This window comes from Lutra lutra, chromosome 3, assembly GCF_902655055.1.
Source record: "Lutra lutra chromosome 3, mLutLut1.2, whole genome shotgun sequence".
Taxonomy (NCBI): domain Eukaryota; kingdom Metazoa; phylum Chordata; class Mammalia; order Carnivora; family Mustelidae; genus Lutra; species Lutra lutra.
Genome location: NC_062280.1, coordinates 147,871,661 through 147,886,370, shown reverse-complemented (window position 1 = coordinate 147,886,370; position 14,710 = coordinate 147,871,661). Strand labels below are relative to the sequence as shown.

General features: G+C 40.7%; 1 protein-coding gene across 4 annotated transcripts in view; it reads left to right on the top strand.

The window, feature by feature from the left end:
• The first annotated feature begins 864 nt into the window (after positions 1–864).
• NAA16 (N-alpha-acetyltransferase 16, NatA auxiliary subunit) overlaps positions 865–14,710 on the top strand; it is a 67,472-nt gene continuing 53,626 nt past the window's right edge. Inside the window, exons 1-6 of one of the 4 annotated variants that reach the window (XM_047720047.1) lie at positions 865–1,148; positions 5,932–6,016; positions 7,600–7,704; positions 9,055–9,212; positions 11,755–11,889; positions 14,300–14,453. In XM_047720047.1, the coding sequence (XP_047576003.1) occupies positions 1,095–1,148; positions 5,932–6,016; positions 7,600–7,704; positions 9,055–9,212; positions 11,755–11,889; positions 14,300–14,453 (691 nt within the window). In that variant the 5' untranslated portion in view covers positions 865–1,094. The remainder of the gene's footprint in view (positions 1,149–5,931; positions 6,017–7,599; positions 7,705–9,054; positions 9,213–11,754; positions 11,890–14,299; positions 14,454–14,710) is intronic. The other 3 variants (XM_047720044.1, XM_047720045.1, XM_047720046.1) reach the window with 3 other exon arrangements.

The following is a 14,710-nucleotide window of genomic DNA, read 5'->3' as shown; positions in this document are numbered from 1 at the left end:
TAAGCCCCACCCCAGCTCGGATTATAGCCCATTCAGTGCAATTGCGCATCAACCCCTTAGTAGTCACAGAAACAGGCACAAATGAAGATCCGGAACACGCATAAATAAGTTTATGCATCTAATATTTACATATTTCTTGATAATATACCTACCTCATATGCATGGCTGTGCTTGCCATCGATGTATATGCGTGTCTTTCAAGACTCACACATTTCTATCACCAGGCTGCTTTTTAGGTATGACAGTGTCCCAGAATTGGAAGATCCTGGGTTTGACTATTGTTTCTCTCATTATTATTGGCTTATTAAGCCATGTTATTATATGGCTTGTATGAAGGGGAACCTTCTGAGGAGAAAGGGTAGGTAGACTGGAGACTCAGTGCCCCATGAAACCACCACAGTTTTCACCGCCAAGGTCAGATGTTCTAAGCTGCTGGCAGTATGTTTTTTTCCCTAACATTTCAAACATGCTTTCCCGTTAGTCCATTTCAAGGCCCGTCCAAGGACCTCACCTACGCTGTGCGTGTCTGTGTTCTGGATAAGCACCGAAAAGAGAAGGCTTCTCTCAAAGTCTAGGAAGGAAAACAAGTTCGTCTTGAATGGAGAGTTTACTCGGGGCCACCACCGCTTAAGTTCCCGAGTGCAGAGAAATCAAAAAGGTCTGAATCACATTCCGGTGGCCCGCAAGCCCAGCAATCGGGGCACGGCACAGCCAGTGACCTACGCGGGGCGCCGGGGTGCCGGTGGCAGAAGCGACCTAGCGCTGCGCACACTACGCTCCCCGCCGCCCGGTGTCCCCCGCCGCCTCTGGCCGCGAGGCGCCTGGCGCAGGCGCACACCGCCCCGCTCGAGGGGACGGGCCCCGGCTGCCATCTTGCTGCGCGCGGGAGCCGCGGCCGCTCGCCGGGCCGCAGGGCGGGAGTCGACAGGGTCCGGTCCAGGTCCCCTTCCCTTTCCATCGCGAGCCCTGCCCAGCGGCCTGCCCGGCCCCCACTCCAGGTCATGAACTGACCCACCGCCCGCTGCCCGGCTCTTCGCAGTGGCCCGCCCACGCGAAACGCGGCGCCTGGGTGCCGGTCCTCCCCGCTGGCCGCGATGCCGAACGTGCAGCTGCCGCCCAAAGAGAGCAACCTTTTCAAGCGCATCCTGGTGAGTGGCCGAGGCCGCGCTCCCGACCCTGCCTCGTGCGGCGAGCGGTCTGGCGGCGGCGCCTGCGCGGGCTGGGCTGGTCCCGGGCTCCGTTCTTTGTTTACCTCCGCGCCGCGGCGACGTGACTGCCCGCCTTGGCCGGCCGCTGCTCCGCGCGCTTCGTCCCCTGTTGCCGCTCGCCGCAGTCCCTCTGGGCCAGAGCGGTGGGCCCGGGAGGTGGCCCCCATGGCCTCCGCGGCTCCCTGCGGCCGGACTCGCGACCTCTGCACCCCTCCTTCCCCCGAACTCCCGTGTGTTCCTTTTCCCTCGGCCGAGTGTTCACTGACTGCTTCGTGCTTAACCCATTGCACAGCGCACGCCGATACCTGCTGAAGATGGGGCGATCCTAGGGCGGAGTGGGGCTCCGGCTTACACCGGGGATGGGAAAAGCAAACCCCGGGAAGCCGAGCCTCCCTTCGCAAGAGTTTGCATGCTTCTGGTGTACGGTACTTACCCTCTTTAGGGAGCGAATAAGCGACTTGAACTGCTTTTCCAAGTTACAAAGTCGAACGCAGATAGCTCTTTGGTCGCTTCGAACTCGTTTAGGCCCGGACTTGGCAAAGTCGAGCGGGCTGGCTGATTTCACTCTGCGGGGGCGCCTTTACTTTGTTTCCAAGCAGAAACCCGAATAACGACCCCGTAGAGATGACCGCTGCCGGCCGGAAAAGTTTTCTGTAGGTTTCGTGCCACTGTCCCCGGTGCCTTCCCTCGTTTTCTAGGTTCCGTTCTTCCAGGAGAGGCGACATGCCTTCGCTTTTCTCAGCACACATGGAGACTGTGGATTTTAAACTGCTGTTGTACACAGTGTATTTTCTAGGGCGTCATTTCATCTGATCATAAGCGGGAATTCATTATTTAGAGCTTGTGTTGGTTATATGACTATATGCTTACCTTTACTATAAATAAAATACTAAGTTTAGAATAGTTTTAAGTATTATCAATGGTAGGTAGGAATTCATAGCAGCTTTTCTGTTTCAAGCCAGTAGAAACTTTATGCTTCTTCAAAATGTTAAAAAGATACACAGTAGATGGGATTAACATTTTAAGTCTTAATTTTATGTGATACTTAGTGTTGAGCAAATAATGAGAGGCAAATGTAAAACACAAAAATTTCAAATTAAAGCATTGTGGCAGATTGCTTCATTGGGCTTTGTGTGTGTGTGTGTGTGTGTGTATATATATATATATATATATATATATATATATATTTTAAGATTTATTTATTTGACAGAAGGAGATCACAAGCAGGTAGAGAGGCAGGCAGAGAGAGAGAGGGAAGCAGGCTCCCCAGCGGGCAGAGAACCCGATGCAGGGCTCGATCCCAGGACCCTGAGACCATGACCTGAGCGAAAGGCAGAGACTTTTGACCCACTGAGCCACCCAGGTGCCCCTTTTTTTGTTATTTTAGTTTCGTTTTTTCCATACCTCTCTTTTTTCACAGGGTGGGTTTGGAGAAGTGAACTTTTTGCCACTTTCAGGCTCATCTGTAAGTTGTCGGTTGGATTTAAGTACATTTGGCATTACCCTAAAGGATGACAGAAAACTTATTTTTCACTCTATTTGGGTATTTTCTAGTTTAACTCATGTTATCGGTAGATTATTTAAAAAACAATTACATGATTTATTATACTCTAGTTACAGAAAGTTACAGCTGCTGCTGAGTTAACTTTATCCCTACATAAATTGGGAAATGCTAAATATGTTTTTCTCTAGTTATGTAATGTTTATTATAAGGGTACATGAATTTAGGAGGGTGCTGCAGAAGTGAATGATCCTAACATCTCATAGTTGCAATAAATGTGGGTAGAATTTTGCTACAATAATTCCCTGACAAAGTCTCTTCATTAAAATTATTTTTCAAGTTTGGTTGGTGGACCAAAGTGCTCTGCCACCAACAGTAAATTTTTTTTTTTTTAAGATTTTATTTTATTTTACTTGAGAGAGCTTGCTGTCCTGTGCATGAGTGCAGGGGGATTGAAGGGTTGTGGGGGAGAGATAGAGGGAGAGGGGAAAGGAGACTCCCTGCTGAACAGGGATCCCAAGATGTAGGGCTCTAACCCAGAACCCAGAGATCATGACCTGAGCTGAAGGCAGATTCTTAACTGACTGAGCCACCCAGGCACTCCCCCAACAGCAGATTTTTTTTTTTTTTAAAGATTTTATTTATTTATCTGACAGACAGAGATCACAAGCAGACAGAGAGGCAGGCAGAGAGAGAGAGGGAAGCAGGCTCCCTGCTGAGCAGAGAGCCCAATGTGGGACTCGATTCTAGGACCCTGAGATCATGACCTGAGCCGAAGGCAGCGGCTTACCCCACTGAGCCACCCAGGCGCCCCAACAGCAGATTTTTAAAAATGAATTATGAATGTACTTAAACACATCCATACAAATTTAGTAGCTAGCTTATTACATGTTATGGGCTTGTGCATGCCTGTCTTATTCCCCAAACTGGCTATTAGCTTTAGGTTTTTTTGAATTTTGGAGGTGCTCCATGCTTTCTTTTGAGAATGAAACAACCAAACCAAGGAGTGGTAAGTGACTAAGTGTCCAAGGTTCTCTGTCTGGTTAATAACAAAGTTGAAAGTGGAATCTATCTTTTGTACTGAGTATAACTTAACACTTTTCTTTAACCTGTGTGCTTGGATGCTAGGGACAGACAACATGGTTTGAATTATGGCTCTGACACTAGCTCTGTAAACTCAGTAACTGTGTGCCTCACTGTCTCCATCTGAAATGGCAATAACCTGTATTTCATAGGCTTTCCTGGGATTTAAATGAGGATTAAGTGACTGATGCCTGACTCTAGTAAATGCTTCCCAAAAGTATTAACTATTATTATTACTGTTATTGGTAGTATGATTACTAGTATTTCTAGATCACTTGGTAAGTCAGAAAGAAACTATATTTCTCTTCTTTTACTGTTTGCCAGTGGTTCCTTCTGCTTCTGTTTTTCTTCTTGTCATTTGTCAGATGAACTCCTATAGTCAACACTATTTTTAATTTTTTATTTTATTTTTAAAGATTTTATTTGAGAGAAGGTGAGCAAGAGAGAGAGTGTACAAGCGAGGGATGGGGGAAGGTGCAGAGGGAGAGGGACAAGCAGACTCCTTATTGACTAGGGAGCAGGACCATGAGGTCATAACCTGAGCTGAAGGCAGATGCTTAACTGATTAAGCCACCCAGGCGCCCATTTATTTTTATTTTAAATATTTTAGGAATAGGGAATATATTCAGATGGTTTGGAATTCAGGTTTCTCTCCCATTGTTGTCTCTCCACCTACTAGGTTCCCTTCCCTAGATGCAACCAAGAAGCCTCCTTTTTTTTTTTTTTTGACAGAGAGAGAACACAAGCACGGGGAGTGGGAGAGGGAGAAGCAGGCTTCCTGAGAAGGGAGCCCCATGCGTGGCTCGGTCCCCGGACCCTGGGATCATGAACTGAGCTAAAGGCAGAGACTTAACCACTGAGCCACCCAGGTGCCCCTAAACATTTTTTTCTATGAACCCTTTTCTAATTCTCCCCTCCCCATCCCACCCCTGCTGCAAAGATTAACCACTTCCTCCTTCTTTGTTGGTACTGTTTTGCTTTGAACCTAGGAGACTATTTTTGAGCGGTCCTAATTTGTGTAGACCCTGAGGATGTAGCAGTGTTTACAATAGAGCTCATCTCTGTTCTCATGGAGTTCTTACAGTATGGTGAGGAAGATAGACACTGAATAAGTAATCAGATATGAATTTCGGAGAATGATAGTGCTGTGCAGAAAATGGAGTGATATGATGGAGAATATGTGTGTGGGGGTGGGAGGCTGGCAGTACTAGATAGAGTGGTCAGGCAGGTGACATGTGAAATTCTGCTGTAAGGAAGATCTGGGGAAGAACATTTCAAGTAGAAGGAACACATGTGCAGAGACCCTGATGTGAGCACAAACTTGGCATGTTGAGTACTAGAAGGAAAACCCATGTCAACGTAAGTGGGAGGGTAAGTGGAAGATGATGAGATGTTCTTGTGATCAATGGCTGTGCTGATTACTTAGCCTGGCTGGTGGTGTTTAGGAAGAAAGGTGTTACTCATACTTGTATTAGCCTAGTGTAGAAAGATATGGTTTTTGGAATCAGACCAGAGTTTGCAAGTAGGCTGAGCTATTTATAAACACATTTTATGAACTCTTAAATTTCAATTTCTACATCTGTAGGGAGGAGATGATGACACCTACCTTGAGATGGCATACCTATGGGATCTCATAGGGATACCTATGAGATATATAACAGGGTTTATCTGGATATGTAGTAGTTGCTCTGTGTGTATGTGTGTCTGTGTGTGTGTATATATACCTTGGTTTCATTCTTGAAGTAGCAAAAACATAGTGCAGTTTTTAGTGTTTTTCTATGGTGTTATCACATAATTTTTGCTTTTGAATTTTGAATTTTAAAAAGTTGTAATTGTAAAGTTTGAATTGTAAAAAGCTGTAGCAGTACTGGCTGACAATTAAATTTCCTATTTGTTAAGTGGGTTTTTTCCCTTTTTTCCTATAAACGTGAAAATACTCATACTAGAATAACTTGGCAAGAAGTAGGTAACAAAAATATACGTCATGTTATAAGTGATAAAAATTGACATAACACCTTCCCATCACATATGTTTTAGGTCTAATTTTGGATCTTGAATTTAGAATTTATACAATGCAAAGAAAAGTTGCACCCTATATATTCATTTTATTAAATAATTTTTGTTCATATTTCCTTACAGAAATGCTATGAACAGAAGCAGTACAAAAATGGCCTCAAGTTTTGCAAGATGATTCTTTCGAATCCAAAATTTGCTGAACATGGAGGTATTGTCTCATCTGTGAGAGACTGCTTATCGGAGTATATTACAGTACTTTTAGAGATCTCGCTTCATCTATTACTTTGGGTAGAACTTAAGTTTATGCTTTGATTTCTTATGTATGAAATGAAGACAACATTTGCAGTATAGAAGTAGTATGAAGATACAGTCACATGTATTTTATTCTCTGGTAAATGTCATTCTTACATATCTGCTGACCTTTATAAATAAATTAGGTACTATCGATTTACCACTGGATTGTTTATCTTGAGCTGTTTTCTAGCACTGGTGTTACTAGGTCTATATTTGCTTGTCTCTTCCCTTTTCACTGGTGACCGGTGCTTGTTTGAAGGACAGATAAGATCAGACATGCTAGTTATGGTCCTCCAGTGGAGCACCGCCAGTTAGGGTCTCTGAATATTAGACATGGGTAATTCTTGAGACCATCTTATTTGGAAGGTAGGCTGATCTTGCTCAGCTTTCAACTAACTTTTAAAACATTCTTTGAAGGAAATGGAAAGAAGTCTTCGGTTCGTAAAGCTGGAGAAACGTAAAGTTTATTTTCATTTTTTTCCTCTATGGAACCCTTATCCACATGGCAGCTTGTAGGGAAGTTCATTGTGTGAAAACAGATAAATGAAGATGTTTATAGGGGCCTGAACTGCTGGATCACCATGTTCTGAGAACCAGAGTCCACAGAGATCATTTGAAAACCATTGTTCTTGTCTCATTCTTGTGGATATATTCAGAGAATTATTTCACTGTAAGCCATCTTTCATTAGCTGCCTTAAATATATTTTTGGGTTACCACTCCCTCAGTTCCGTGTTACACTCTTGGAATGCAAACTGATGTTCGTTAGCCTAACCAGAGTTAGTTGGAATAAACTTACTGCCAAAAATAAGGTGTGTTTTCCAATATTAAATAAGCTGAATTTTACATTGTGTGCATCTCTTTGCTAAGGTAGATTGTTTTTGTGGGATGTAAATTGGAGGATGATTAGAATTGACCTTGGATGAAAGCTCTGGAGCTACTGCCATAGATTTAACACAGCAGAACTTGGGGGCCCACCGTATTATGTTTTTTCAGCTGAATCATCTCAGCCCCTCTGTACAGTTTTATAAAGGGCAGAAGGTATTTGAAGAACTCAGTCCCAGCCTCAGGGATTTCAGAAAAGGACCCAGGCTACACTTTTTTTTTTTTTTTTTTAAAGATTTTATTTATTTACTTGACAGACAGAGATCACAAGTAGACAGAGAGGCAGGCAGAGAGAGAGAGGGAAGCAGGCTCCCCGCTGAGCAGAGAACCTGATGCGGGACTCGATCCCAGGACCCTGAGATCATGACCTGAGCCGAAGGCAGCAGCTTAACCGCTGAGCCACCCAGGCGCCCCAGGCTACACTTTAATAAATACTTAAATATAGTTTTACTTTCTGTGTTTGGACAGAAGTTTTAACTATGTGATTAAAAAGACAAATAGGATAAGCATTGGCAGATATCATATTAAAATAGTAGTAAGAGCTTAAAAAAATAGTGCTAAGAGAATAATTTGAAATTTTCATGTGTAAACAGAGGTTAAAAAATATCTTTCAGAGACTTTGGCTATGAAAGGATTGACATTGAACTGTTTAGGAAAAAAAGAAGAAGCGTATGAATTTGTTCGTAAAGGACTTCGTAATGATGTCAAGAGCCATGTCTGTATCCTTTTGCAATATTTGAAATTTATTATTTCATTTATTTTCCACTTAGTAGGGTTTTCTAATTCAGGAAAAAAACAGACCTTTACTATGGAAAATTTTGTATAGAAAAGAGAATTTAATGAACACTGTGTACCATTACTCAGCTTCCATAATTATCAACATTTTGTAGTAGTTTCTTCTGTTCCCTACCCCTTGTTTATTTATTGCAGTAGTTGAAAGAGAATTCTTGTACTTTTTTACTTCAGCTATGCTTTGTGTGAGGGAAAAATAACTCATCTGTGACTTGAAACCCATTTTTTTCTCACATATCCATAAACCAATAACTTTCCTGTCATTCCAAATGAATTACTTGCATAGTGAATTTAAGTTCCTTAAACTTTGTTGTAGACAAGAAAAATTCAGGGAAAAAAAACCCGTTTTAAAGCAGATATGATATTGGTTCTTTGGTGGGGTTTCTGGTACACAGGGACATAGCTGTTACTCCACTAGATACTTAACCATTTTTTTTTTCATTGGCTGGTATCTCAGTTTGTGAGAAAACAAAAATACTTTTTCGAAGATAGGTCATCGGAATTGATTTCCATTTCCGTTTTGCCTATCTGTATGCTTATTGGCTGTCTTTTCACATGTTGCCCTTATCTTAATTTTTACATTTTATTCATCTAGCTGTTGGCCAGTATTGAACATCGATAGTCTAGATAGTGTTTTCACATATTTAGCTTAGGATTCTCTCAAAATACTAAATACTTATTTCTTTATCTCAGCGTTTACCCCAGAAAGAGGAGAGAGGGCATGTAAGTATGATAGTTTTTTTTTGGCTCCAAGATATGCTGAGACCTTAATTTACAATAGATAAAAACTTAATTTTTGTGCTTTTTAGAATCACTAGTGAATTAACTGATGATTACATGTTTTAGAATTGATTGAATATAAACTAGTTTGAAGAGATAATTACAATTTTTGTATAAATAGAAATTAAGAATAAGTGACTGAGGTGCTGGGGTGGGAAAGTGAGGGGGTGAAGGTAGGGAGTGTGAAGAATTTTTCCAAGAATTTTCTGAGGTTACGTAAACATAACAGAAAATTCCAAACATATGTATGTGGAGGGCGTAGAATGATGCACCCACCCTCCATGTGCCCGTCACTGATCTTCATATAACAATTGTCAGTCAGGGCTAATCTGGTTTCATCTTTTACCACCCCCTTGCTGTCCCCCTTTCTCTGACCCAAGATTATTCTGAAGTAAGTCCCAGACAACATAACACGTCCTTAAGGTAAGCTTTATGTTAGCTATGTAGCATAATATATTCTAGTGTCCTTGAGTGTCTCTATTTCCTTAACTTAGTAGGTTGGCATGTGTATGGACTCTTGCAGCGTTCTGATAAGAAGTATGATGAAGCTATTAAGTGTTATCGAAATGCCCTCAAATTAGATAAAGATAATCTGCAAATTTTGAGGGATCTCTCCCTGTTGCAGATCCAAATGAGGGACCTTGAAGGCTATCGAGTAAGTACTTAGTCTTAAGTGTTGTTTTTACAATAAGCATAATTTTAAAATGTGGAAGTTCAGAATGAGGTGAGCATAGGCTGAAATTATGTGGATTTGATTGTTCATTATAGTCTGGAGTAGAAGGGGAAAGTCACCTGAGACCTTCTTCCCCAATAATAGTTTTAAGAAATGCATCCTTGGGGGCACCTCGGTGGCTCAGTGGGTTAAAGCCTCTGCCTTCAGCTCAGGTCATGATCCCAGGGTCCTGGGATCAAGCCCCGCATCGGGCTCTCTGCTCAGCAGGGGGCCTGCTTCCCTCCTCTCTCTCTCTGCCTGCCTCTCTGCCTACTTGTGATCTCTGTCTGTCAAATAAATAAATAAAATCTTTAAAAATCAATCAATCAATAAATAAAATCTTTTAAAAAATGCATCCTTGATCATTAAAAAAACAGGAAAACTGTGTGTTCATTTAATGCTTTTTTAAAAACTAGATTATCTCCTATGTGTCAATACTGTACTAGATTCTTTGTGGGCTTGATGTTTACAGATTTGGTAAATAGAACTTTATATTTTTATTTTTTAAAGATTATATTTATTCATTTGACAGACAGGGATCACAAGTAGGCAGAGAGGCAGGCAGAGAGAGAGGAATCGAAGCAGGCCCCCTGCTGAGCAGAGAGCCTGAAGTGGGGCTTGATCCCAGGACCCTGAGATCATGACCCGAGCTGAAGGCAGAGGCTTAACCCACCCAGGCGCCCCATAAATAGAACTTTTATAATTGAAATCTAAATGTAGGGATTAAATAGTTTTCACTGTTATGGGTTAGTAAATATAAAATACTGTGGGAAGGATTGTTGAAAAGCAGTCTTTCTGTGGTCCAGATCTCTTCGCACTGGCATCTTCAACTCTGCTGGGTTATCTCCATGTGCTTACTCCACTAACTACCCTAACTTCAGTATGTCCACAGTGGAATTCTCTCCCTTTCTCATGTGTAGGAGCTCACAAACTCTTAACAGTTCTCTTTGAATAAGTTAAGTTCTTTCATCTATTGTTTACTTTTGTCTTCTATTGCCATGTAAATCCTTACGCCCCCCCCCTTGCCTAGATTTTTGCAGAGGTGTCAAGCATGCTGCTGAGCTTAATAATGGTATCATTCTTCCAGATCTTGTGGTTTTTCTTTTAGCCCAAGTGTGGTGGGAGTTAAAGTCAGTTATCTGTAGGAATGAGGCAAGGAAATTAAGAATGTTGGCAAGACAGTGCTTGCCTAAAGGGGTAGCGAAATAAACGAAGATGTAAGAGCTGGTGGTTAGAGGCCAAGGTTCTAGGGAGCCAGAGGCACTGGTGGTAGCTCAGAACTAGGGTAGGGATGTCACTGAGTGAGAGCGTTGGCCAGAGAATGAGCTCTCTGAATTTATGATTTCTGCATGGCAGTAAGGTCTAGGGTGTGGTTGTGGGAGGGGGGGTGCCCGAAGCAGCATGATGGAGATCATTAAAGATAAAGAAGTCCTGATTCTAAAACACTCAGTTGTTGGATGGGTGCTCCGCAGTGTTTCACTTGTAACAGGATCATGGTGGGATTTGGCAGAGAAAAAGCAACTGACACAGACTTCAGTGAAGGTGAGAAGTGACAGAAAAGCAATGGTGTCAAGGAGAGTGGTGTCAAGGAGAGAGACATATTAATGTCACATGCCTGAAGGAACCAGGCATATAAAGGCAGAGGTGTGAGACTGTCTAAGCTGTTTTCTCAAAGATCTCTCTTTCTGCCAGAGATCCGATCATGTTACTGCTTATGGCATATAGTGTGGAAGAACTCCCTTGGCCCCTAGTTCCACAGCAGAAGCAAATGGCACATTTGCAGAACTTGGTTGCAGCTAGTGTTCTTCCTGAGGCCCTGCTCCTCCAAGCAGATGCACGTGCCTAAAACTTGGAGGCAAATACGAGCTATCAAGAGGTGGGGGCCGTGTAGGGAGGGGACATTTTCTGCTGGTGAAGATATTTGGATTCTTCTGGGGCAGCCATGGTGGAATTTCTGGTGTTTTCTCCCTCGTGTCATAGATAACAAAACTGTCTTAGAGTGGCAGCGGGGTGTTCTGTTTGAGTGTTTGCCCTGGCTGCACCTGCCCTGTTTCTGGGGCCTGCTGTAACAATGTAATAAAGATGTTATAATGTCATACAGTGATTTTATAAACAGAAGAATTTATTTGAATAAAAGGTATCTTAGTCTCTCTTCTAAGATGTTTAGTTACCAAAAGAAATTCCCATTATGTAAAGGTTATTTTCTAAGGCAGCACAAAAGCATGGACCACACAAGGTCAGCTCCTCATTGACAGCTTTACAGGGACCATTACAGAGTATTCTAGAACTTAAGTAATTTAACATAAAAAATATTTCTGTTTTATTCAGGAGCTGTTATTTGTTTGTGGAATTCATTAGATAGAATTAAAGGCGTTAAATTATTTTCATAAAGCTCTGTGGTGAAATATAAAAATTTTGGAAAGTTAAAGTAAAAAGAGAAAAAGACAATTTTTAATTTAATTTTATTATTTTTAAATTTTTTTAGGAGACAAGGTATCAGCTTCTTCAGTTGCGTCCAACACAGCGTGCTTCCTGGATTGGATATGCTATTGCATACCATTTGCTAAAAGATTATGATATGGCACTAAAACTTTTGGAAGAATTTAGACAAACTCAGCAAGTAAGAACTTTGTTCTGTTTCTCCTACCACACAAACTAAAGCAGTTGACTTCTGTATTGCCCTGATTCCCAGTTGTGCATTAAAGTCTTTGGAACCTGTGGGAGCACCTGGGTGGCTCAGTTGCATAAGCATTTTGACTATCGATTTCAGCTCAGGTCATGATCTCAGGGTCATGGGATTGACCCATGGGTTCTGTGCTCAGTATGGAATCTGCTTCAGATTCTCTCTCTCCTTCCCTCCTGCTCACTTACTCTCTCTCAAATAAATAAATAAAATCTTTTTTTTTTTTTTTAAAGATTTTATTTATTTATTTGACAGAGAGAGATCACAAGTAGACGGAGAGGAAGGCAGAGAGAGAGAGAGAGGGAAGCAGGCTTCTTGCTGAGCAGAGAGCCCGATGTGGGACTCGATCCCAGGACCCTGAGATCATGACCCGAGCCGAAGGCAGCGGCTTAACCCACTGAGCCACCCAGGCGCCCCAATAAATAAAATCTTTAAAAAAATAAAGTCTTTGGAACCTATGGAAAAACTTGAAAATTTTCACAATGATTAGAAAAATTAAAACAGAATTCTTGATACAAAATAAATAATATGAACATTTTTATACACTTAATGTTTTGATGACACGCAAATGACTAAAGAAAGAAAAGAATACATAAAAAATAATTTTGTGATTATGGGAATTATTTCTCGCATATATTGCTTATGTTTTATATAAACACGTTAATACATTTTAATATATATGCAAAATAGAAAAATACAAAAAAATACACTGCATCATGAGATAAACAGATGTTAACATTTTGCCACAATTTCTCCACATTTTATTATTTTTTAAAGAAATGTTACAGAAGTAGCTATAAAGATCTCTCATGTCCCTGGAGGTAGCCACTGTTCTGAAATAGGTATAGATTGTTCCTACTCATGTTTACATTATGTTTAAGTCCATAAAAGTTACAAACTATTATTTTGTGTATTTAAAAATTGACATGAACAATATGCAGTTTTTTCCTTCAACATGTCTTGCTATATACATGTGTTGATACATGTAGGGATAGTTTAATTTTTTTAAAGATTTGGTTTATTTATTTGACAGAGAATGAGAGTGAGAGAGCATGAGCAAGTGAAAGCACAAGCTTTCATGAGCACAAGAAAGGAGAGTTGCATGCAGAGGCAGAGGGAGAAGCAGGCTCCCCACTGAGGAGAGGAGAGGAGAGGGAGAGGGAGAGGGAGAAGCAGTCTCCCCACAGAGCAGAGAGCCTGACATGGGGCTGGATCTTAAGACCCTGGGATCATGACCTGAGCCAAAGGTGTCTGGTTTAACCTACTGAGCCACCCAGGCGTCCCTATCCTTTTCTTCTTTTTTTTTTTTTAAGATTTTATTTATTTATTTGAGAGAGACAGAAAGCATGTGAGGGGTAAAGGGGGGTAGAGAGAGAAGGAGAAGCAGACTCCCACTGAGCAGGGAACCTGATAGGGGGCTTGAACCCAGGGCCCCTGAGATTATGACCCGAGCTGAAGGCAGCTGCTTAACTGACTGAGCCACCCAGGTATCCCAGTTTATCCATTTTTAACTTTTGCCTGGTATTTCATTATATAAATAAGCTGTAGTTTATTAATTCCAATTTTTCCTTGTGCCAATACCACACTGTCTTGATTGCTGTTACTTTATAGTAAGTTTGAAATTTGAAATGCATGTCCTCCTACTTTGTTCTTTTTTAAGACTCTTTGGCTATGCAGGGTTTCTTTTATTTCCATTTGAATTTTAGATTTAGCTTGTCAATTTCTGCAAAAAAAGCTTGCTGAGAGTTTGATAGTGATTGTATTGAATTTGTAGATCAGTTTGGAGAAAATCACTGTCAAAATAATATTGTTCTGATCCATGAACATGATTTGAAATGTCTCTCCATTTCCATAGGTCTTTAATCTCTCAGCATGCTTTCAGTCTTCAATGTATAGGTCTTACTTCCTAGATTTATTCCTAAATATTTTTTTCTTTTAGGCGTTATTGTGAATGGAATTATTTTAGTTTTATTTTTGGGTTGTTGGTTGCTAGTATATGGAAGTATAATTGGTTTTTATATTTTGATCATGTATTCTGTCACCTTGCTAAACTTTTTTATTTGAGTAGTTTTTTACATACTTTTCTGTGGGTATAGAATTTGCTGACCTGAATCTTTACTTTGCCATAGGCAGATATGCCACCTTTTTGTTTATTTTAAAGAATGTGTTATTCAGTCTTCTATTTGTAATTGCTTCTTTTAGCCTGTGTGAATGACTTTTCTGTTATTCAGTCTTCTATTTGTAATTGCTTCTTTTAGCCTGTGTGAATGACTTTTCTGAGATAGCAATTAAATATCTATAATTGTTTTGTGTAATTATATAAATAAAATAATACAATTTTTTTCAGGTTCCTCCCAACAAAATAGACTACGAATATAGTGAACTAATATTATACCAGAATCAAGTGATGAGAGAGGCAGATTTATTTCAGGAATCTTTGGAACATATAGAAACATATGAGAAACAAATATGTGATAAACTTTTGGTGGAAGAAATTAAAGGTAGGTTGACCTGCTTTTTCTTTTTTTAGTGGCCTCAATTAAAGAACAAAAACTATATACTTCGTTCTCTCCTAACATTTAAATAAGACTTGCTATATAATAAAAATTTATATTGTTAAGTGATTATTTATTAAGTTGATCCTCATAACAATACTATGTATGGTTGTTACATCCATTTTAGAGTTGAAGGGCTAAGGAACAAAGAGGTTAAGTGACTTGCCCAAAGTCATATAGCCAAGTAAGCTCAGTAGTACTAG